Source organism: Stenella coeruleoalba (assembly GCF_951394435.1).
Source record: "Stenella coeruleoalba genome assembly, chromosome: 3".
NCBI lineage: Eukaryota > Metazoa > Chordata > Mammalia > Artiodactyla > Delphinidae > Stenella > Stenella coeruleoalba.
In genome coordinates, this window is record NC_137148.1 from 32899013 (window position 1) to 32921340 (window position 22328).

Below are 22328 nucleotides of genomic sequence, written 5' to 3' on the forward strand. Positions count from 1 at the left end.
CAGAATATGAAGCATCTAGTAGAAATTTGCCTGCTCAATGTGTAAGTTTAAATCATTAATGAAATAAAACTAAAAATAAAATGTAGCATTCGATTTCCCATGTAAAACAAAGAAAATTTTAATAAATTATAATATTCACTTCTCAAATTTAGTCAAACACACACACACACACCAAATTTTAGCAGTTGATCATTCAAGGGAAATAGTAATGAGTATTTAGTATTATTTAATGTGACTGGTGGATATTAAAATTATATCATTGTCTTTTTCATAAATCAAATAGCTGTAATAATAGGAAAGTTTAAAAAAATCCTATAGCTATTTTATTCAACTTGTTTCACTGCTCTTTGGTGAACTTATCCCTAAAGAGATATTGGATAATGCCTTTTAAATATCAAGGATATATTACGTAAAACTTCCACAGGGACTCTGAAGAAAGACTATATTTTTTCTAAATTTAACATCATTTGGACATTGGTGTTTTCATCTTTTCTATCGATACTTTTCTTACTAACTGTTCTAAATGTTACTCTTGTCATTTTGAATATGTATACTTGTATAATTTTTTAGAGCTTACTCTAGGAATTAAAAAATTCATACTTATTACTTACAGTCTATTTAGAATCAATATTTGACCACCTAACTGGAATATAGAAACTATAACGTCTCTCCTTTTTGCTACAGCCATCTAACATAGTACCGCTACATACATGGAAACTTCCATCTGAGAATGTTATATTTTATACTTTCAATCATCAAACATATTCTGCAAAATTCAAGAGGAGAAAAATAATGTATTGTGTGTATATATATATATATAGTATGTATTGTATATTGTGTATATATATATATAGTATGTATTGTATATTGTGTATATATATATATATATATATACCTAGACATTTTCCCTCTGTGTTTCTCTTTCTTTGTTCCTGATGTTCCATGTTTCCTTCTGGTATCATTTCCCTTCTGTCTGAAGAATTTCCTTTAGCAAGTCTTTTAAAGCAGGTTTGCTGCCAACAACTACTAAGTGTCCTTTCATCTGAGAATGTCTTTATTTCACCTTAAGTCCTGAGGGACATTTTCACTGATATAAAATTCTGAGTTGTCAGTACTCTTCTTTCAGCACTTTAAAGATGTCATGCCATGTCCTTCTGGTACAACACACAGTGGGCGTGAGCCCAGGAGTTCATAAACAACTTTGCAGAGTGACCATCCTGAGCTCTTCTTTCTTATTATTCCCCAGGCACGTCCCCATTCCACAGACTGCCCTTTCCAGACTTCCAACCAGAAACTGCCCACTTCCACCCTGTTTAGGATTACGCATAGCAGGACAGAGAGAGAAGGAAAAAATCATCACAGTGGGTCTGGTGACAACTTCTTGGAGCCACACTTCAACTTCATATAATCTATCAAGTATTATACTTGGTATTATATTCTAGAAAAATAAAAGGCATTCTCAGCCTTCAGAGTTTTCTTATCCTGTTAAAAATCCTAAAAATATGCCCCCTCCCAAATAATTGTGCCCCTATAGAACAATAAACTAATTAATGCAACAGATGACACAACTAATAATGTATTCCCACATCATAAGCATATTTCTCATGTGTATTTTTCCATAAGCATAATTTTTTTTATTAAATTTCATCTGCCCACTGACTTTTATTATGTAAGTAGTACTGTGTTATTTTAAGAAAATAAACTTGGCTCCCAAATATGCTAATATAAAAGTTAGAAATTTAGACTATTCTCTCTTGAGAAAATATAACAGAAAAATAATTTTCTATTAAAATATAAATTATACCATTTTAATTATCACCAAATATAAATGTGTATTAGCTAATTTTTTTCTTTAGGCCTTTAACCTGTATTACCAAACAGAAAATAAATAAATAGGAATTTCGGGGCTTCCCTGGTGGCGCAGTGGTTGAGAGTCCGTCTGCCGATGCAGAGGACACGGGTTCGTGCCCCGGTCCGGGAAGATCCCACGTGCTGCGGAGCGGCTGGGCCCGTGAGCCATGGCCGCTGAGCCTGCACGTCCGGAGCCTGTGCTCCGCAACGGGAGAGGCCACAACAGTGAGAGGCCCGCGTACCGCAAAAAAAAATAAAAATAAAAAAAATAAATAGGAATTTCAAGAAAATAGTCTGAGAACTAATAATTGATGAGTTTCTCATGTGAGAACAATTATATAGCTATGATTAAGAGAAAAATACAAAGTAAAATCATTATAAGCATTCCCCCAAATTCATATTAAAACCTAAATGAAAAATTTCTGGGAGCTTAATAAAATCTTTAGTGTTTTTACAAAAGGTAACTTAACATTTTTCTCCTGTGTGTTCTTTTCATGAACCTTTTAGATTTCTTCCTAGAAATTAATGAATTTCTCAAACAGACAGAGAAAAATAGAGCACTTTATTTATATCCTAACAAGTAGAAACAAATTAACTAAATTGAGTCAGTGACACAGATGTTAATTTTAAACTATAAGCTCCAGTAACAGCTATGAAAAGTACCAAAAAGTGCATAAATGCACTGTTCCTTCTCTAATCTCTCAATTTTCTTTTAAAACAGAGATGACCAGGTGTGGCAGAAGCATATTGCCTTAATGTCGTTCTCAGTATAACTTCTTTTAGAGGTATGTTGTAAAAAGAATGGTGTACTACTAAGTATAAAATAAATAAGCTACAAGGATATATTGTACGGCACAGGGAATATAGACAATATTTTATAATAAGTTTAAATAGAGTATAATCTATAAAAATATTGAATCATTATTATGTTGTATACCTGAAACTAATGTAATATGTAAGTCAACTATACTTCAATTAAAAAGAATAATGGTGTACCATCGATGCTGCTGAAATTAAGTTGAACAAATCCTCTGATAAACAACTGTTAATTGAGATAATTGAGACAGAATCATACAGCTACCCAGCTGCCAAGGCCCCAAGGTCCTCAGGGAGAAATAAATACCAGAAACTTCAGAGCGGGGATGATGGAAATGATTATTCACGAGCCTACCTTGGAAACAGCAGGTAGTAAGTGGTCTGGTCAAAGCACCATTATTGCTTACAAGTCTCTGGCTTTCTCTGCTTTAGGAGAATGAATTATCTTTGACATTGGGCAAAGGTACAGGTTGTAGATATTCCTCTGCTCTCCCCTGAAATAATTATTCCCCAGGAAGAAATGGGTAAGGTTAGAGATGCAACTCTGGCAGCAACTAAAGTTAAAAGATCATTGTTTTAAGCTTGTTCTGGCCTTCATAGTTCTAGCAGTTGATGCCCCTCTTACCCACCAAGGAGTATTATGGGAATATCTGAAGTTGTTCAATCTCATATCACACAGCTGGTCCTGAGAGGTTCACCTTAGCCCTTCCTCTCTTTATTTTTTTTAATGGTATTTCTAGAAAAATTTAGCTGAAAGTGCTACTGAGCAACTTGGCAAAATTGTGCTTAGTTCTAAATGTACACCCCAGATACAGCATCTGCTAGAGATGGTTCTGGTTCTAACAAGAATACTATGCCGCATACTTGATCCTTAATTTGCACAGTGTCTTGTGACGACTCTTATATTTTTGTCTTAAATTAAATTTATGAAAGGGCCATTTTGGAGAATGCAGTCTTTGAGATTAATAAAGATTTAACTAAATAAATCTTAATAATGAAAATAATCTATTTTGAATTGAAAACCTTTCAAATAAATTCACACACAGAGGATGCATTAAACCTCTTACTGCTAACTGGGGATCATTGTTATACATTTCTGGACTATGCTCTAAAACACTGATTCGGCATGGCCTATGGGAGGCTGTGGGAGTGTTCTGGATGTGATTCCTGTGAGCATTTAAATCTTGCATTATTCTGCTTACTGCCTGACTGTTAAGTAGTCTACTTTTATTCCTTAATATTCTTAAAGTTCTTGCACATAGATGGTCCTCCACTTTCTAACTTGTTACTTTGAATCAGCTGAGGGTTGGAATAAGATATGATCAAATTCATTAAGAGTGTATGTAAGCTAAGAACAACTAGGTTCTGAGTGAAAATCTGGGGAGGTATCCAGGAACAAAATATGTGTGTTTAAGTACTTAATAGTTGGCATCTAATTCAGCTGCTTTTTTTTTCTTGTTTATTCTTAGCAACCCAGCAATTTTATATCTACCTAGATAAGAAAAGTTCCAGGAACTGTGATGCATCACTGAATTGGATTATTCTATTTGTATTTGACTTTTCATTCACATTTTTCTAATCCACCTATTATATTTCACTTCCTTAGAGCTAGAAATTTTCCTGGCATCTTTTTCTTTTTTTTTTTTTTTTCCTGTACGCGGGCCTCTCACTGTTGTGACCTCTCCCGATGCGGAGCACAGGCTCCGGACGTGCAGGCTCAGCGGCCATGGCTCACGGGCCCAGCCGCTCCGCGGCACATGGGATCCTCCCGGACCGGGGGATGAACCCGTGTCCCCTGCATCGGCAGGCGGACTCTCAACCACTGCGCCACCAGGGAAGCCCTTCCTGGCATCTTTGACAGTTTATTCCCAATAGTTCAACTCCTAATAAGCTCTGTAAGTTCAGTGACTATGTGAAAAGAAAAGAGAAAACTCTATGAGTTCCATCACTAGAAAATAAAGCTTTCTTTCAAACATTTACGATGCAGAGTGACTATTTAAATGTCATCATAGTGATTAATTGGCACTGTGTTCAGATGCAAACTCATCCGCATTTCATCCTTGTCTCAGGCAAAAGTGAAAACGTCTTGCACCAATGGTGAGTCAGCCTGATGTATCCCTCTTCCCTCTATTAGCAGACATGAGCTCACACATTCACATTGGAGCAGGTGCTGATTAACTCATTCTCTAAAGCTTCTAACTTCATAAATTTGAGTTTATAAATTGTAACTTAGTTTTATAAGTCCTTTGCTAGTTGCCTGCTTAAAATTCAACTTCAAACCATTTTTAAGAGTTTTGTCACTCTACTAAAAGACCAATTTCAAATGTGCTATTCTTGAAATAGCGAAGCTCTACGCCTCTAGAATTCAGTGTAAAATCTTCAGGTCTCTTCCTCTATACACCCAATTCATTTTTTCTTTTCCTTCTAAGACAAACCAGTTGTCTTAGGCTACCTCTTTTTCTTTAGGTTGTGCTTCCTTATACCCTAAATAGTCAGGAGAAGAGTGAGAAATTCAGTTCATCTTGTGAGTTAGTTGAGTGAAAGACAAAAATTTATACATGAGGAATCCAATCATAACTTACATTTTTTGCAAGCAGACATTACCTTTTGAACTGTTTCTGTGAGTTTTCAGAAAAACAAGATGGTACTTAGAACTTGTCACTTTTTCTCTGACTTCTTGACCCATCACCCTTGATGACACAGGCCTAAATAACTGGCCCCAAATATTCCCTCATTTTTATCATCTAGGGAACTCTAGAGCTGGAAGTAAAACTCAAGATTGAAATCTTAGTGTGGAGAAACCACAGAAATTCAAGTGGCTGATAACTGAATTACACATAGGACCCTATAATTGAAGTTATATAGGTGTATACAAGGACAATAAGTATTAAGGTAATATACTTCCCCAACTCTGCTCTAAGAATTCTGCAAGCTCTTTCTTGGGCGCTCTTCACACTGACCTGTGTTTAGTACAGGTAGACATGTTGTATTGGACAAGCTAGAGGAGATAAGCCAACTCAAAAGAGAAAGACATATGGCCTCCAGGGGAGAATGAAATATATTTGGGAGGTGGCAAAAGGACAGGTGGGGAAGATATGAAAAGGCCATTCAGCTGACATCTAGGGAAGGAAAGAGAGAAAAAGAGAATAAGAGTGAGCAGATTGATAAGCCGCTTTTATTCTGTGTGACTTTTTTTTAGAGGAAGATGGTAAGCAAGAGAATAAGATGTTTTCATTTTGTGTTATAAATATAAACCTTATTGGCCTTTTCAAGAGACTCTACTTCAATACACTCCACTCAAGGACTTTGCCCAAATTGGTCGAGAAGGGCAGAAGAGTGAGATGCTTACAAGCACAGGATCTGAAGCCAGACTGCCTGGTATAAATCCTGGCTCTTCTACTCTGTTTAATCTTGAAAAGTTACTTAACCTCTCTTCCTAGTTATTTCATCTGTAAAACAGAAATAACATTTGTGTTGACCTTATAGTATTTGAGAAATAAATCAATTAATACAAGAAACATATTTAGAATAGTCCTTGGCATATATTAGGGGATCCAAAAAACTAGTAATTTGCATTTATATATCTTTTTGGAATCTGATACTATGTGACATGAATAGTTAGGAAGAATCAAGTCTTACTTATGTTACAAATAATGACAAAATATATTCTTTGAAGTATTTAGAAGCTGCTGAAATAGCCATCTATTAAAATATATTTTTTTCTTTTTAAAAACAGTACCCTAGAAGTACTTTCTAAAACAAACTTATCAGAAAAAAGACAACAACAAAAAGATTATTTAAATTTCAGTTATTCACTTACCGATATTCATTTATCTGAAAGTCGCTATAACCATGGCCCAAACTGGTGAATGTGTACATCAGTGTTAGCAACTAAGTTCTATTGACACATCAAAAGGAAAGGCTCCGAGTACCACTGAGCTTCTTATGTTTTAGTGAGAAAATTGAGAACAAAGAGATTGAGAGACTTGTTCAAGTTCAGACAGCTAACTGTTGTCACATCGGAACAGCCTGTGGCGTCGATTTTGGAGACGGGCCAGGAACCTATTTTCGCAGAACAAAGATTAGGAAATTAGAGGGTACTTAGATAAGGTAAGCACTCAAAATTCAGAACTATTCAAGTATAAGAGAATGGGGGAAAACAATGGGTTGGAAAGAGGCAAGAAGTCCCAATAGGAAACACAGGACATGAGCAACAAGGAAAACTTGAAATTGGAGCAATGCTGCTTCAGCTCCGAGCTCTTAAGGTGGCTGGAGTGAGAGAGGTGGTGTCCACAGAAAGAGAAAATCCTGACAGAGGAAGGCACTAGGGGAAATGGGGATGGGCTCAAGGTAGGATGGGTGGCTGAATAACTGAGTGATAGCCTAAAACTAGGTAATTGTATGGAAAATTCTTGGTGATAAATCAATATTTGGAAATTTGGGGGAAATTGTTTTGCCTGAAGATTACTCCTCACAACTGAACCAGTTGCTTCTCTTCTCCACCTATCACACGACAAATGTAACCCATATGAATGCACCCAAGTTTATCAGGGACATGGCAATAATTTCCATCTAATATAGGTCAGTGTGAGAAGACAGGTGTCAACTCGAATATAACAGAAAATAGTTTGTTGAAATTTCTCTCTTTACATCATCTTTCCAGAAAGGATCAGAAATCATAAGACTTAAAAGACATAACCAGAATCTCTAACAGCTCTACTACATGCCCAAATAAGAGAATTAGACAGATTATTCTTCGTTGGGTTTTTAGAGACGATGAACTCTTGAACTCTCAGTAATTATTTTTGACGGGAATTTTTAACTGATGCTCAGATCACCCTAGAGTGCAATGGGAAAGAGAAAAACCACAAGAACTTTTCTCATAAGGCACATGTTGTACACTTCTGGCTACTGCAGGGCAGTGGGCTATCCCTGACACTTAAGATTTGGATAAGAATTGCACTAACCCTAACCTCTCCAATTTTAGTGAACTTGAATGGCTTATTTGTAGAATAGTTTACTGCTGCAGATAATTCACAGCCCATACAATTCTACTTAAAGCCCATCCTTCAGTGCCTGAGAATTATGACTTTGTCATTTCACTGTAATCTGCTGACAGGGAAGGAGGGTAAGTGACATTGGTGCACATTCTTTGCAAGTGTAAGTCTTTTGTCCTGACAGATGTACAGAAAGAGAGCTCATCAGATCTCAGCTAAAACACGACTGGCCGAAAGCACTGTGCACATATTCTCTGAATGTTAGATAGGTTGAATATTAGATTAAAATAGTTAATGCAATTACCCTTAATCTTTTGCTGTAGTTTTCTGAGAGTCTGTGATGAATTTGTCTAATTCCTTAAAATTATAACCATAATAGTAATAATCCCAGTTTTCCTATCCATGAGTAGAATGTTTATGCATACATCTGAACCTCTGTGACTACCTTTGCAGGATGGACAGTTTGAATATTCTCTACTCTTGCATGACTGGTACAGCATGATGCAAGGTCCCTACTCTTATATTCTTCACCTAGCACTTCCTAGGCCAAGACCTAGGAGCATTTAGATTTTCTTCAAAGGACTAGTCCTATAAATTGCCTATCCCTACAAAAAAGAGAATCTGCAGCAGATTGAAATGTGCCAGAATCTACAGCCACGGAAAGGAATGCAGAAACTGGCGCGGAAGACTTTCTTTCTTTCTGCACTTGGAGACAGTGTGTCCTCTGTACATAAAGAAGAGAGAAGTATGGGATGGTACCATGAAATACATTTTGTTTTAGCATTCTGGAATCATGGAAGCCAATCCATTAAACTGTTGCCAAATTGGAGGCTTACTGAGCCTTTTTTTGCAACTGTTTATAGTAGTAAGTATGCAGTTTTGATAAGACTAGCATTATGAAAATTATGTCAAAATTGTCATACTATACATTACATGCAAAAGAGATCACATCTGTCTTTTTGACTTCTGTATCCCTAATCTTTAGCAGAGTATCTGGAACATAATCAGTACTCAATTTATATACCTACTTCCTTATTGAAGTTATAGCTGTCTTATTTATTTACAACATTCAAAATAGATGATTGGCACAGTAGTTTACATTTTACAAACTGCTTTTCACTTATTACATGCTCATTTAATTTTATTTCATTGGAAAATGGTTATAGGGCATGCCTGTTCCCTGCAACTCAAGTGAATCAATGACACAGTAAGAAATAGAACCTGGAAGCATGTAATTGTGGTTCAGCAAGAATTTTCTTATTGGAAATAGAGTGGAGACTTGAATACTGAAGTTCCACACCTCCATCATCCTCATCCATGTCCACCATCTTCAGTTTCAAAGATTGTACATAAGCTATGGTTGGGAATCCTCTGAACTGATAAGAGTTTCAGTCTCCCTGGTGAGCCCACCAGCCTCTGGACATGCTTCTGGGAAGAAGAAAGGGAGGTGACAGAGAGCCATGTCCACTCATTTGTATCTTGATCTGGTGTGTGTGTGTGTGTGTGTGTGTGTGTGTGTGTGTGTGTGTGTGTGTGTGTGTGTGTATATATATATATATATATATATATATAATTTTTTTTTTTTTTGCTGTAATCGGGCCTCTCACTGCTGTGGCCTCTCCCGTTGTGGAGCACAGGCTCTGGACACGCAGGCTCAGTGGCCATGGCTCACGGGCCCAGCAGCTCCGCGGCATGTGGGATCCTCCCAGACCGGGGCACAAACCCGTGTCCCCTGCATCGGCAGGCGGACTCTCAACCACTGCGCCACCAGGGAAGCCCTGTTGTATATTTTTGATTGTATGTTTCTGGTTTGGCTGTAAAGCAAAGAGGAAATGACCTTGTATCTAAGTGATCATTCTATCTAGTCCTCAAACCTAAATTAACTTTTGTGGTCTGGCCTGGTTCAAACGCCCAGAGTATTCCAGTGTGGATGGTTTCTGTTTTGACTTAACATAGAATGCTATTTCTTTATGGGATCTTCAGGACAAGAAAGTTTTACTTCATATATGTGATGCAAAGAGTTCTTGAATTATCATGATCGAATATGTGTGGAGCATCTCATGAACAAGTCAATTTCTGCTAGGGATTGTGAAGAAGAGAAATGAGGAAAACAGTTGTTATGGTCTGAATGGAGTCCCTCACCTCCAGAATTATATATTGAAGTCCTAACTGAGCCCTAGTACCTCAGAATATGACTCTGGTTTGGAGATAGGGTCTTTGCAGAGGTAATTAAATTAAAATGAGATCACTAGAGTGGGCTCCAATGCAACATGGTGTCCTTATAAGATTTGGACACAGAGGGAAGACAATGTGAAGACACAGGGGGAAATTATCCATCTACAAGTCAAGAAGAGAAGCCTAGAACAGATCCTTCCCTCATGACCCTCAGAAGAAACCAACCCTGCCAACATCTTGATCTTGAACTTCAAGCTTCCAGAACTGTGAGAAAATAAATTTCTGTTGTTTAAGTCACCCAGTCTGTGTGGGGTACTTTGTTATGGCAGCCGCAGCAAACTAACACCACTTCATTTATGATTCTCCTTCACTGAGATCTTACACTTATTTCTATATCCATGGAAATGGGATAAAAATGAATAAAATTTAGACTACTTAGCATTTAAATACACATATAATGAAATAACATATTTCCAATAGCAGTCTTATGGTAGCATAAGAGAATTGGTTTTTTCTGTTACCAATCAGAAGAGGATTTATAGAATGATTGCATTCTTATGTGCAAGAAGCACTTAACACAATTTCTAGAACATATAATTCAATAAGTGTTAGTCCCTTTCTGCTCTGCTTCTCTACCACAGTATACTGGTAGAACCTGAAAAAAAAAATCAAGTATAGCTAATATAATTTATCTTAAAGCACTTGTTAACTTTTCCTTTCAGTTACCCTGCCCTTAATTTTGGTAAGCTCTTTCCAAATAACCAATACTCTTAGATTTAGTAACCAAGCCATAGATCTAACCACAGAGATGCTATCAGTTCCAAGTCATATTATTCTTGACCTTTCACTTCTCTACCAAAAGTTACATGTCCTAGTGCCCATTTATTCAGGGCTGTGCTCTGCTATCTTATATGATAAATGTTCCATCCTATATAAGGTATGTTTGCTCCTGCATGTTTGTTACTTCATTCCCTAGGTAATTATAACTTAATGCATATTGTAAATTTCACATCATGCCAAAAACAATGACTTACTCTAGTTCTATCTATAATGGTGAAAAAAGATATCTTGGAGTGAACTGATCTTTTGTTATTTATAAAATCACATTCATTTTCAGTTAACATTTTTCTAAATAGCCATTATGTATTAGATATAGAATTTTAATAACCACTTCACATATGTATTACCATCTGTATGTTACAAGGAAAAAAAGCTTTAAAGAGATGTAGTAATCTGTTCTATACCACACAGTTGGTAAATAGTGAAATTGAAATTCAAACTTAAATTCTGACCTAGTTTTATTTTTTTAATTATTATTATTATGCTCTACTGTTTCCCATTTTTGTTGTCCCAATATGTTCATAAATATTAGTAGAAATCAGGGGAAAGAGAAGAGAAAATATTGAAACCAAGTATTTATTTTTCTATCTCCCATTCCCTGTTCTGTATTTGCATCCCCAGGGAGAAACACAAAAATTGTTTGGAAGCCTAAGAATGTGGTAAGAAATAGCAGGCATCACAGTGGCTCTTGTTATAAACAAGAGGTCCTGGGTGCTCCCCTAGGATAAATGCTGTTTAAAATACACATCAATGAAATATCTGGAAAGCATTCTAAAAACAGAGACACCTATTTAAATTCCTTCAGTCAAACAAACTGCATAGATATTTCATCTCAACACTTTGCTTACTTGGAAGAATAAGCAAACTTGAAAAGGCTATGTGTTCTACAAAAATAAAACAAAACTTGTCCACAGAATTTTCCTTGGAGCAAAACATTATTGATTTATTGATTTTTCTAGAAGTCATCCTGAAGGAAGCAAAAATTATTTGAGCTCGAGAGCAAAAGCATACTTGACAGATGTAAGCTTCTGGTTTTAGGGTGGGGAAACTAACTATGTCTGAGCTGCATAAAAAACAAGTAAGCAAATGCTTAACCCTGCAGTTTTCTTTTTTTTTTAATTTCTAGAAAACCTCCTATAGGAAAAATAAAAAGACTATTCAGAAATTCTCTGAAAGGATTTTGATTTTATAACTTAAACTTTGAAGCACAATTCTAAAGAGAAGGATGTGTTCAAAAGGGGAAAAAAAGAGGACTTTGCAGTCAAAAATCAATTATATTAAAAAAATCAATTATAAATATTTAAAAAATAATAAACTTTTATAATAATAAACTTCTCAACCTTGATCTCTCCTTGCTATTTACTAGGTATGGAAATTACCTTTGCCTTCCTCAAATGTGCAGCCCAGCCAGCCTATTAACAAATAAACAAACTTCAGTTAAGATAGACTGCAGCGTACATCAGGCAAGACAAATATACTTAATTTTGAGTGCTAATTGTGTTACTAGTTACTAATTGATATCAGTGGATTAAGAATAATGAGAACACTGTGATTGATTTGCTGAATTCACCTAAGCATCTACAAGTTTGAGTTTCTGCATCTGTGCACACATTTGTGATCCCCACCCTAGTCACCTGCATATATTATATCCAACTACTTTCATAGATAGAAAATGTGATGACAATAACGTTGCAAAATTATAACTGGATATTTTTCTGTTCTGTTCCATTAGTAAAAGTGTAACTATGAAAACTCATGACCTTGGATGGTTAAGTTCAAATTGTTCTAGTTTTTCCTGGAAGTAGAAAATAGCTCTGCCTAAAGAAAACTCATTAATGTAAGAGAAGGGAGTCCAATTTAAGAAACCAAAGGGTGCAGCCAAAAGAGAGAGAGAAAAAAAAGGAGGGGTCTAGAGCATCAACTGAGTAATTCAGTCCCAGTCCCTGGATAATTCACTGATGACTGCATCTCTCACAGTAGGAGAGTATTTTCAATGATATCCCTTGAAAAAGATAGCAAATTATAGAAAGGGGACAAACTTTGGGATTAAATTCTCCTGGTGAGATATCAACTCAGGTATTTACTAGAAATGTACTCGATCAGTACCCAATTTCTCCATAATAAAATAGTGAGCATATCAATTATCTAGTTAGGTTGCTGAGAGTATTAACAGTAATGCAAGAACAAAGCCTGCCATATGGTAGATGAATGGTAGTTAATATCATTGGCCTTTCTTTACACAGTCTTGGAAAATGTTAAGCAGAAATTTATTTCAGTTGAGAAATGGTAATTTAAAAATGAGCATGAAAGTATGCATCTTCACATGAAAAAAGGGTTATTATCTGTAAGGATGTAAACATATTCTATGTAATATTCATAGGCAACTTATTTCATTTCCTATGTTAGCATCTAATCCTGTGTCTCTCTCGATACCTGTCACTGATCTAAACCTCCCCATCCCCAGACATGAAAAGACCCTGGGAAAAAAGAGCGATCAGTAAACAAAACAGAGATTTTTGGGTTTTGTTTTTAATTAAGCCAAGCCTTGCAAATTGAACTGCTGAGAAACACAGACCTTATGCTCCACCCCATTTCTTACCCCATGCTTTAAAAAGTGGTATATTGTTTATTGGAAAATTTGCTTCTTGGCTTGAAGAGAATGATCTCTGCCCTCAATGTGCATAAACTTAGAATTGGGAACTAGATGTGAAATCTTTAATCTCCTGGTGAAATAATTCTTCGTGACACTTTGATAATTAAAAGGCTACCTCAGGTCACTGGGAGAGAAAAAAGACAACGCAATTCCTGTCCTCAGTTTTCAGTGCTACTATAGTTCCTTATTAGTCCCACCTTTAGACAGTTGATTTGAGTCCAACTTCTCAGATGTGTAATTTAGAGTCATTCCTGGAATCTCACATGGAGTGAAGGGAGGGTGATAAATGGACGTTTATGGACAAAAATAAAATTGAAACTGGGCTTTAACTGACTGTCCTGAACAGACCTGAGAAATGTAACATACACTGAGGCTTGCAGAATAATGCTTCTCCCCAAGGAAGTGCTTCTGCTCTCCTAGGAAGTTTCCCCATAGAATCCCCAGGACTCACTTCACACATCATAAGACCCAAACAGAAGGAAGGCATAGTGAAGGCCTTCCTTCACTGAGGCCACAGGGAACAGGCATCCGGTTCGCTCTCCTGTTTCTGCTTAGAAACATTCCTCTAATTCCTTTCTCTTTCGATCACATTCTATCTCCATAAATTCTACCTTTCTGCTCAAAATCTTCAGTGGAAAACTGGGAAGAGTCCCTTGGAATGTATCAATCAGTAGTCTAGAACTATCCTTTCACATGGGGTTTTCATGCCTGTGCCATTGTCCTTGGAGTATATGAAGAAGCACTACTAATGGCTGCCAGCGTGGACAGAATGTCCCAGAGTGTGTGGGTCCAGCCACTGCCGGAAGATCCCATAGCTGTTTACTACTCCGCCCTCATTTCACACAGAGCATGCACCTATTTCCAGTTGCTCGTTAGAGACTGTTACCATCATTCATTACTACCCACTTGCTTGCTGCTATAGGTCACCTAAACTGTAATTTCATAGAAATCCTCCTAAAAAATGAAAATAAAAAAATGCATGCTGCAAAAATGTTCTCAGGTAAAAGTTTTCCATTATCTTTCTAGGAACTGAATGGTTTCTTCAGTTCTGCTAAGGGTCTCACTGCCTCTCTGATTTTGAAAAACTCTTTCCTAAAAAGAGTGGTGTTGGGAAATAATGCAAATTTACCTACTGACTGTAAGTTTGGGGTTTACCTGTTGCTCTTAGCATCTCCTCTGCAAAGTTTGATTGTGACGGCTCCAGTTCTTCACAGGGTATGTCAGGGATACGGTAGGCAGAATAATGAACACCGCCCACCCCCCAAGTGGCCACATTCTAATCCTTGAAACCTGTGAATATGTTCTCTTACAAGGCCGGAGACTTTACAGATGTGACTAAGTTAAGGATTTGGGGATGAGGAGATATCCTGGATGATCCGAGTGGGTCCCATGTAATCATAAGGGTCCTTATAAGTAAAGAGTAGAGGGGAGAGTCAGAGTCAGAGAAGCAGAGGTCTTGGAGTGATGTGATTACTGGATTTGAAGATGGAAGGGGGTTACAAGCCAAGGTATGCAGGCAGCTTCTAGAAGCTGGAATAGACAAGGAATGGATTCTCCCCTAAAACTTCCAGAAGGAATGCAGCCCTGCCTGCATCTTGTATGTTTCTATCTTGCCTCATGCCTCATCGTAGTGCTTGACAAAGATCCTGGCACTTGGTTATAGCTTATAATTGTCTATAAATTAATAAAGAAAGAAATGATATCTCCAAGCTTTGTCAAATTGGAGACCCCAACACTCCTCATCATATCTTCATTCTACAAGACCCATATCGTGGGCTATGTGCGAAGGCAGAGCCCCGATATACAATATATGTCAAACTTTGTGCCTTCCACTCTTACTATTTCCACTACATGGACTTAGTTTTATCCCTCATTCCATCTGCACCATTGAACACTGTGCCCTGCAGACAGCAATACACGTTTCACTCTCCGTGATGGTTACAATAACAAAAGGGGTTGTGTGATAAGTAAGAGTACTGTGTGATCTTACCAACTGTCAGGTGAAGACAGAGGAAATGGAGTGAGTCAGTCAGGATCGAAACAGGAAAAGATAACCATTGCCAAGTAGTTAAGACAGTAGTGGCATCGATTTAATAGATAGAGTTGAGACTCCAGTGGGACAAAGGGAATAGATGGGGTTTTGGGAACGCAGAAGCTTGGCTTCCCTGGGGAAAAGCAAGGTGGGCATGTTGGGTAGAAGCTGGAGTCAGGTGGAGCCACAGGTATGGGTGAACATGCTGTTTGAGGCAAAGGGGAAGGAGAAAATGCCTTGAATTCTCCTTTCTACCACCTGCCAATCTCCTGAGAGTGCCTACCACTAGCCAAACCCATCCAGAGGCTATCTGACACGTGGATATGGAAGATCACCCTGGGCCCTCTAACATACAGAGCAGAGCAGGGGACGCAAGGGGGGTAAGTCTGAGTACAAACACACCAAGAAACAGCATGCAGAAGGAAAAGATTTCAACGTCTTCTTAAGTGAAAGCATATAGCAAATACATAAAACCTAATTACCTCTTAATCGGTCTGCAATTTACTTTTAGTAAAATTAAAATCTTAATTACTGTCATCTATAACAGAGTCTCGAAATACTGTAATAAATGAATGTGAAAACCTGAGTTTAAGAGGCATACCTCTCAAACTGTTCAAAGCAATAAAAAATAATGTTATTTTAAAATGTCAAATGGAAACTAGTTTAGAACTCTTTGTACTTCTAATTTGCATTTTTGTGCTAGGACATATATCTCCTAAGATAAACATGAGAGAAATGTAAACCATGCCAAGTCAAAGAAAAAAAGAAATGCAGCCAACATCAACGGATAGATACGTATTTCCCAAGAGATCTACCTGAAGTGTGGGCTGAGTCTTCTGTTGAAGAAAATATAAACTGACATTCAGGCCGTGAAGAGTTGGAAACAGCACCTAGAGTTAAAAAGATTTTTCAAAAAATTAAGTAATGTCATGGAATGTGTATATGATAAAGTGACATAGAGTACTTGCCAACTGTCAGGTTTTCAGCTAATGGGAATTTTCCTATAAGCTTAGAACAGTAGATCCCTGGCATCAAAATATCCTAAGTATTGCTCTATAGTTACCATTTTTCTTCCCTGCTTATTATCTGGGGGAGGAAAAAATACCCTATCAACACCTGATGATTCATGACCTAAGTCTCAGAACTTTAACTCCAATGCCAGCTAGACAAAAGGATAAGTCATTTTGTTATGACTAATTAGCTACTTATCCATTGAAAACATTGGGCTTATGCTGGGTAGACTTAATTTATGTTATCATTGAAATGTTTATGACAGTTCATTTTTCAGAGTTGAAAGAACATTTTTTAAAACGCAATATGTTAGTCAATAGAATAATTACAAGTTTTGTGCTGTGAAAGCTATGTGGGTTTTTCTTTTTCAACTGTCTCCTGATAATTTCACCATCACTGATTTCCACACACTGGAACCAACAATTTTAACTGTGCCACTTTATCCCCTTTATTCTTAAAGGCCCAATTCTAACCTAGCATCCTTGCTAAAGTCATGACTTTTTGTCACCCAAACCAGGCACTTTTTAAACCACAGTGGAATTTGGTCTGTTAATCCTTGTGGCACTTGCTACCACCTTCCCATCGATACATATCTTGTCCATATTTTTTTCCTAAGGATTCCCAAACATTTGAATATATTTGTTCCTAAGTTAGTTATGAGCTCTTTGAAGGTACAATGGCTTATTTTATCTGACATAGAAACCAATGTATGTTCAATTACAGCCTCTCCTAATATATATTTATTCTTACATGTCCTCTCATGATTTCTTTCCTTATGTTATTTTTAAATAGAAAAGTATATTCCTCACTATCCCTGAATATATAACAAGATCAGGAGTTTCTTTATGAGAGTAATTTAGTTGAAGTTAAGTCCCTTGGACACCCATTATTCCCAACCAAACGCATCAGGACTAGATAAAACTTCTTTAAAAGCGACAAAACATCATAGTTATATTCTTAAGCTTGTTGAATTCCATAAATATGTCTTTAGAATCAAAGTGATGTATATAGGGAACACAAAGGTAAGTATGACGTGATTCCTGCCTTCAAGTAGTTCATTTTAGTTCAAGTAGAGAGTGATCAAATGAGCAAATGCAATATATTTGGTGTTATGAGCTAAATTTGCCCCTCCCTCCAATTCATATGTTGAAGACCTCACCCACAATACCTCAGAGTGTGACTTAATTTGGAGATAGAGTCTTTAAAAGATGAATAAGTTAAAATGAGGTTGTTAGGGTGGGCCTTAATCCAACCTGATTAGTGCCATTATAAGAAGAGAAAATTTGGACATATAAGGAGACACCAGGGAGGTAAGGGCACAGAGAAAGATCCATGTGAAGACACAAAGAGAAAATGGCCATCTGCACACCAAGGAGAGAAGCCTCAGTAGAAACCCAAACTGCCCACACCTTAATCTTGGTCTTCCAGAACAGTGAGCAGTGAATTCCTGTGGTTTAAGCACCCAGTCTGGGGTGTTTTGTTATGGCAGCCTTAGCAAACTAATTCTTACCACTGTAAGTTCCGCAGTGGAACTTACAGCATACAATCCTGTAAGAGCAAATATAAGGAGATCATAATGTAGTGTGTAGTTTTTGAAAAAAAAACTTCCTCTACGTTGTACTACATGTTATCTGGGTACTCCCTGAGGAATATTACTGGTTTTCAGTAGACATTTATCTCTATGGGTATGTGTACATATATAGAAATATACTATAATTCAAACTGGTGATTTCCAAGATAATATGCTAAAGATAGCCAGGAGGCAGAAAGCCCAAATAACTATTAGGTTTGGCTAATGGCATTAAAAATCTGAATGTATGACCAGACTGCACAAATGGAAATTTAGAGAACAGATTAGTGATTGTAAGGTCTTATGTAAAGTTATACCAAAAAATGATGAAAGACTCGTTTTAGAATTCTTTTTGTTGATTAGCTTTGCAATAAACAGGGCTACCTGTTTAAACAGCTACCATAGAATGATATTGTTCAGGCTGTTGCCTGACTTGCATACTAATGCCTTTAATACTTAACACAATTTGTGCCCACTGAAACAAGGGGCAACTCTACTGGTGCAGAAGGTAACCGAGGAATTCCTTCAAGCTCAAGGTAATTTGCCTTAGCCCTAGAACTGAATTTTAGAGAGACTCCAAGGCCCACAAGTATGTATACCTTCATGGGAAAAGGGCAGGGAGATGACATAGGCCTGATGCTGTCCAGTAGTGGAGCAAGGCTTTAAGGTAAATGTCCAGCACAATTAGAAAGAAAGTGAAATCCGCCATCAGCACCCTCTGTGCTCCCTTTGTCTGCCTCCCAAACTCTCTTTGGCATCTGTTCTCCAGGTGCCCATGGCTCTTTGCTGCTGTCTAACTTTGCAGAACTCCTGTGTCTGCCCCCTACTCACTCCCCAGAGTGCTCAAAAGTGTTTGCTAAAAAGTACTTTGCTTTGCCAGAAAATACTTAATCTGATAAAACTAATGTGTAATAAAGTGTTTATGGTAGATATTCATAAGGCACCATTGTAATATAGATATTGCTTTTTAATCCAAAGATGTGACAATTCAGTGATGGTGTAACAGCACCATGAGAGTTTAGATCAGGGGTCACTAACTCGGGGAATAGGTAAAGAGTACGAATGAGTAAGGCAGCGACGTGGGGACTAGTGAACTGGCAACAATGCTCCACCTAAAGGGACACAGTAGCTATTCATCTGTGCATTATTATTGCCAGGCTTGATTGTGGACGACTTTTTCCAAGTGTTGCGGTCTGTTTTGTTGTTTTTGTTTATTTTAAATCTCTCATTTTTAGTAGTAGAAACCATGTAAAACTATTAACTGTAAGTGGGCCAAATAAGTTTATGTACTGTCCAGATCAACCTTATGGGCCACAACTAATCTACAATTGAAGATATTTTGAGACAACTTTTTCTGTCAATGAGAATAACAACAGTCTTTGTTTTCAGCAGAATTTAGTGAACATTTTGTACAAGGATCAAGCAAGTGTAGTAGACAAAAGAGAAGTAAAAAAATTGGATTGTAGTTTTCTATATTCCACTCACCAAATGTGTGACACCATATACGTTACTTGTCCTTTCTGTTTTGTTTTGTTTTGGTTTCGTTTTTCGCGGTATGCAGGCCTCTCACTGTTGTGGCCTCTCCCGTTGTGGAGCACAGGCTCTGGACGCGCAGGCTCAGCGGCCATGGCTCACGGGCCCAGCCGCTCCGCGGCATGTGGGATCTTCCCAGACCGGGGCATGAACCCGTGTCCCCTGCATCGGCAGACAGACTCTCAACCACTGCGCCACCAGGGAAGCCTGTCCTTTCTGAATTTAAACTTTATTTTTTATAAAAGCAAAGTGTTTCCTGTGACTTCGTGTGCTTCTATGATTCTCATTAATATGTCACTGTAAAATTTCTGTTCAAGATGGTTTGTGACCTTTTCTTCATTTATAAAAAATAATCTTATTGAATAGGTTAAATCTTTAAAAATATTAAATATGTCTTTATCTTATTTAGATATTTAAAATATATAATCAGACTCAAAACCAAAATCACTGTCCCAGTGGACCAGTGTCAGAATAAAAGCTGGAGAGAGGATCTAGTGGGGAGGTTACGAAGATTCCCAGGCAAACCACCAACCTAAGACCTGCATCAAAATTTGGGTGTGTAGAAACAACTGAAAAAGCAGTAGATATGGAAAACTAGGTGTTGGAAAAGGATTTAAGAAGAAAGACTTGGAACAATCTTGTAAACTAAAATTTCATACTTCTTGATGAAAATTAAGGTCATGAAAGATAACTTACACATTTTACAAATAGGAAACTTATTTCCTGAGAAATTAGAAATATCATGGCAGTCTGAAATTTAAACATACTTTATATATTAACAGAGATAGAAATAAACCTTATTCATTAAAAAATAACAATTTTGAGTGGATAAAAGCATGTGGCTATGAATCAAAAACAAAAAAGAATCAATTTGAAATCCTGGGAATAAAAAATATTTTGATATTGAAATAAAAACGTCAATAAACAAAAGAATAAATTAGAGGGATGAAGAGATAATTAATAAACCGAATGATATTACTGAAGGCAATGCACAGAGATAAAAAATGTGTTAAACTCTTGAGCGTAGAGTTAAGAGACATGGAAACCAGAATGAGAAGTGCCCACATATGCATAAAAGGGGTTCTAGATTTTGGAAAAGATGAGTTGATAAGAAGGCAATATTAAAAGGAACATGTTTTTGGCATTTTTCAGAATTTTAAAAAGATGTTTCCTCAGATAGAAAGCGAATATCAAATGCCAAGAAGAATAAATAAAATAAATCTACATCTAAACACACTGCAATAACATTTCAGAACATCAAAGAGGAAAACAAAAAAACTAGTAAAAGTTATCTCTCAAATAGTATTTCCCAACAAAGAAATTTTACCTATATGAAAAGGGCAATTAGATTGACAGCAGACTTCTCAATAGTAACAACAAATGTTGAGGGGAAATAGCAGTCAATCTAGAATTTCATAGGCAGTTCAAATTTCTCATGACAAAATCAAGACATTTCAGACATAGAGGGAATAATGGATTTTAATACCCAGAGAACACCACTAAAAAGAATCATTAGAGAAGTACTTCATTGAGAATCATGATCCCAAACGGAGAAATGCAAGGAGCAAAGGTAAATGAAATTATTTATTTTAAAAAATATAAATAGTTACTATGGACAATTACTTTTTTTTTTTTGCTTTTAAAAAATTATAATTAACATTCTAGATGTGGAAGATGGCATGGGGGAGAGTTCAGATGGTAGTTGCTAAGTTCCATGTCTTTCTCTGGTAGAGGATAGGAATACTGAATATTTTAGACTTAGAAATGTAAAATATTGAAAGAATAAGAAAACTTTTTTTGTATTATGTTAAACTATTTTTTAAAGATTCTTCTAAATTCAATTTTTAAGTATCTATAAATAAAGACAAAGTTTAACATACTTTAGTTGAATTATAAATTTTTCACGAAAAGAGGCCAGTGATGTAACTGAAAGTAGTATTTTATTACTTAGTAGTAAAAGTGGCACAAGGACATGATCATTATTAGAGCAAGATTCTTCTATCACCTATTCAGAAAATATTCAAGAACAGATAGGCCTTATATTCAGATAAAACTATGCTCCCCCAAACCCAAACACCTGGGTAAACATAGGCAGATTTCTTAATCTTTCTGATGCTCAGTTAACTTATCTGTTATAAGGAGTAATAACATCCACCTGCATGGTTGTGCGGTGAAGATTTGAGCTAAGGTTTGTAAAGAGCTTGGCACATGGTAAGCATTCAATAAGGGGAGACAAGTTCTATTTTTTACTTAACAACAAATAGGAATCAAATAACACTGGTGAATGAATGGGACATGAGTGTAATCTCAACATTCATGTACTCACTGGACTGCAGAAAGAAAAAGGATGAGAATTAAATGCAAAGTGAACCATCAATATACAAACAATTCCTAAATTGTGTCTCAAGTATAGAATGAGCACATGATTTACAGAAAAAGTAATGTAGAAAGAATAAATATGTTCCAGAGTAAAATGCTTTTTACTTTTGTCCTTTTTCTTAAGTCTTCAGGCCAAATGGATTGGCAAATGTGACCTCAGATCACTATTTTTTAAAAAGTTAAATTGGGACCCATGGGAACTGAGTCAGCAGAGCTGTAAACCTTAGAAATGGGTTTTTTAATGAAATTTTTGACAGACTTTTGCTTATGGTCATAGAACCAGATGTCCTTGCAGCTGGCTTTCAGACATTCTTCTACCTCATAAACAATCTCTAATTCCTGTCACAGTGACTGTTTTCTCAATTATGTTTTGCTGATATTCTTGTTTCCCAAAGGATTATTGAGAGAATTTTAGCAAAGCCTCTGAAGGAGTAATTGGAAGGCAGACATTTTCCAATAGCTTCATTATGG

The 22328-nt window shown here is 36.6% G+C and overlaps 1 protein-coding gene across 6 annotated transcripts in view; it reads right to left on the bottom strand.

The window, feature by feature from the left end:
* Positions 1-22328, bottom strand: part of LOC307183458 (uncharacterized protein) — a 921334-nt gene that overhangs the window by 360181 nt on the left and 538825 nt on the right. For 3 of the 6 annotated variants that reach the window (XR_013827472.1, XM_079915969.1, XM_079915970.1), the window contains one exon: positions 16009-16254. Coding sequence is in view for 2 of the 6 variants with exons in the window: in XM_079915969.1 (XP_079772095.1) it covers positions 16117-16254 (138 nt within the window). In the remaining 4 variants the exon portion in view is untranslated. Of the gene's footprint in view, positions 1-11988; positions 12092-16008; positions 16255-22328 lie in introns of those variants that run through there. The other 3 variants (XR_013827469.1, XR_013827470.1, XR_013827471.1) reach the window with 2 other exon arrangements.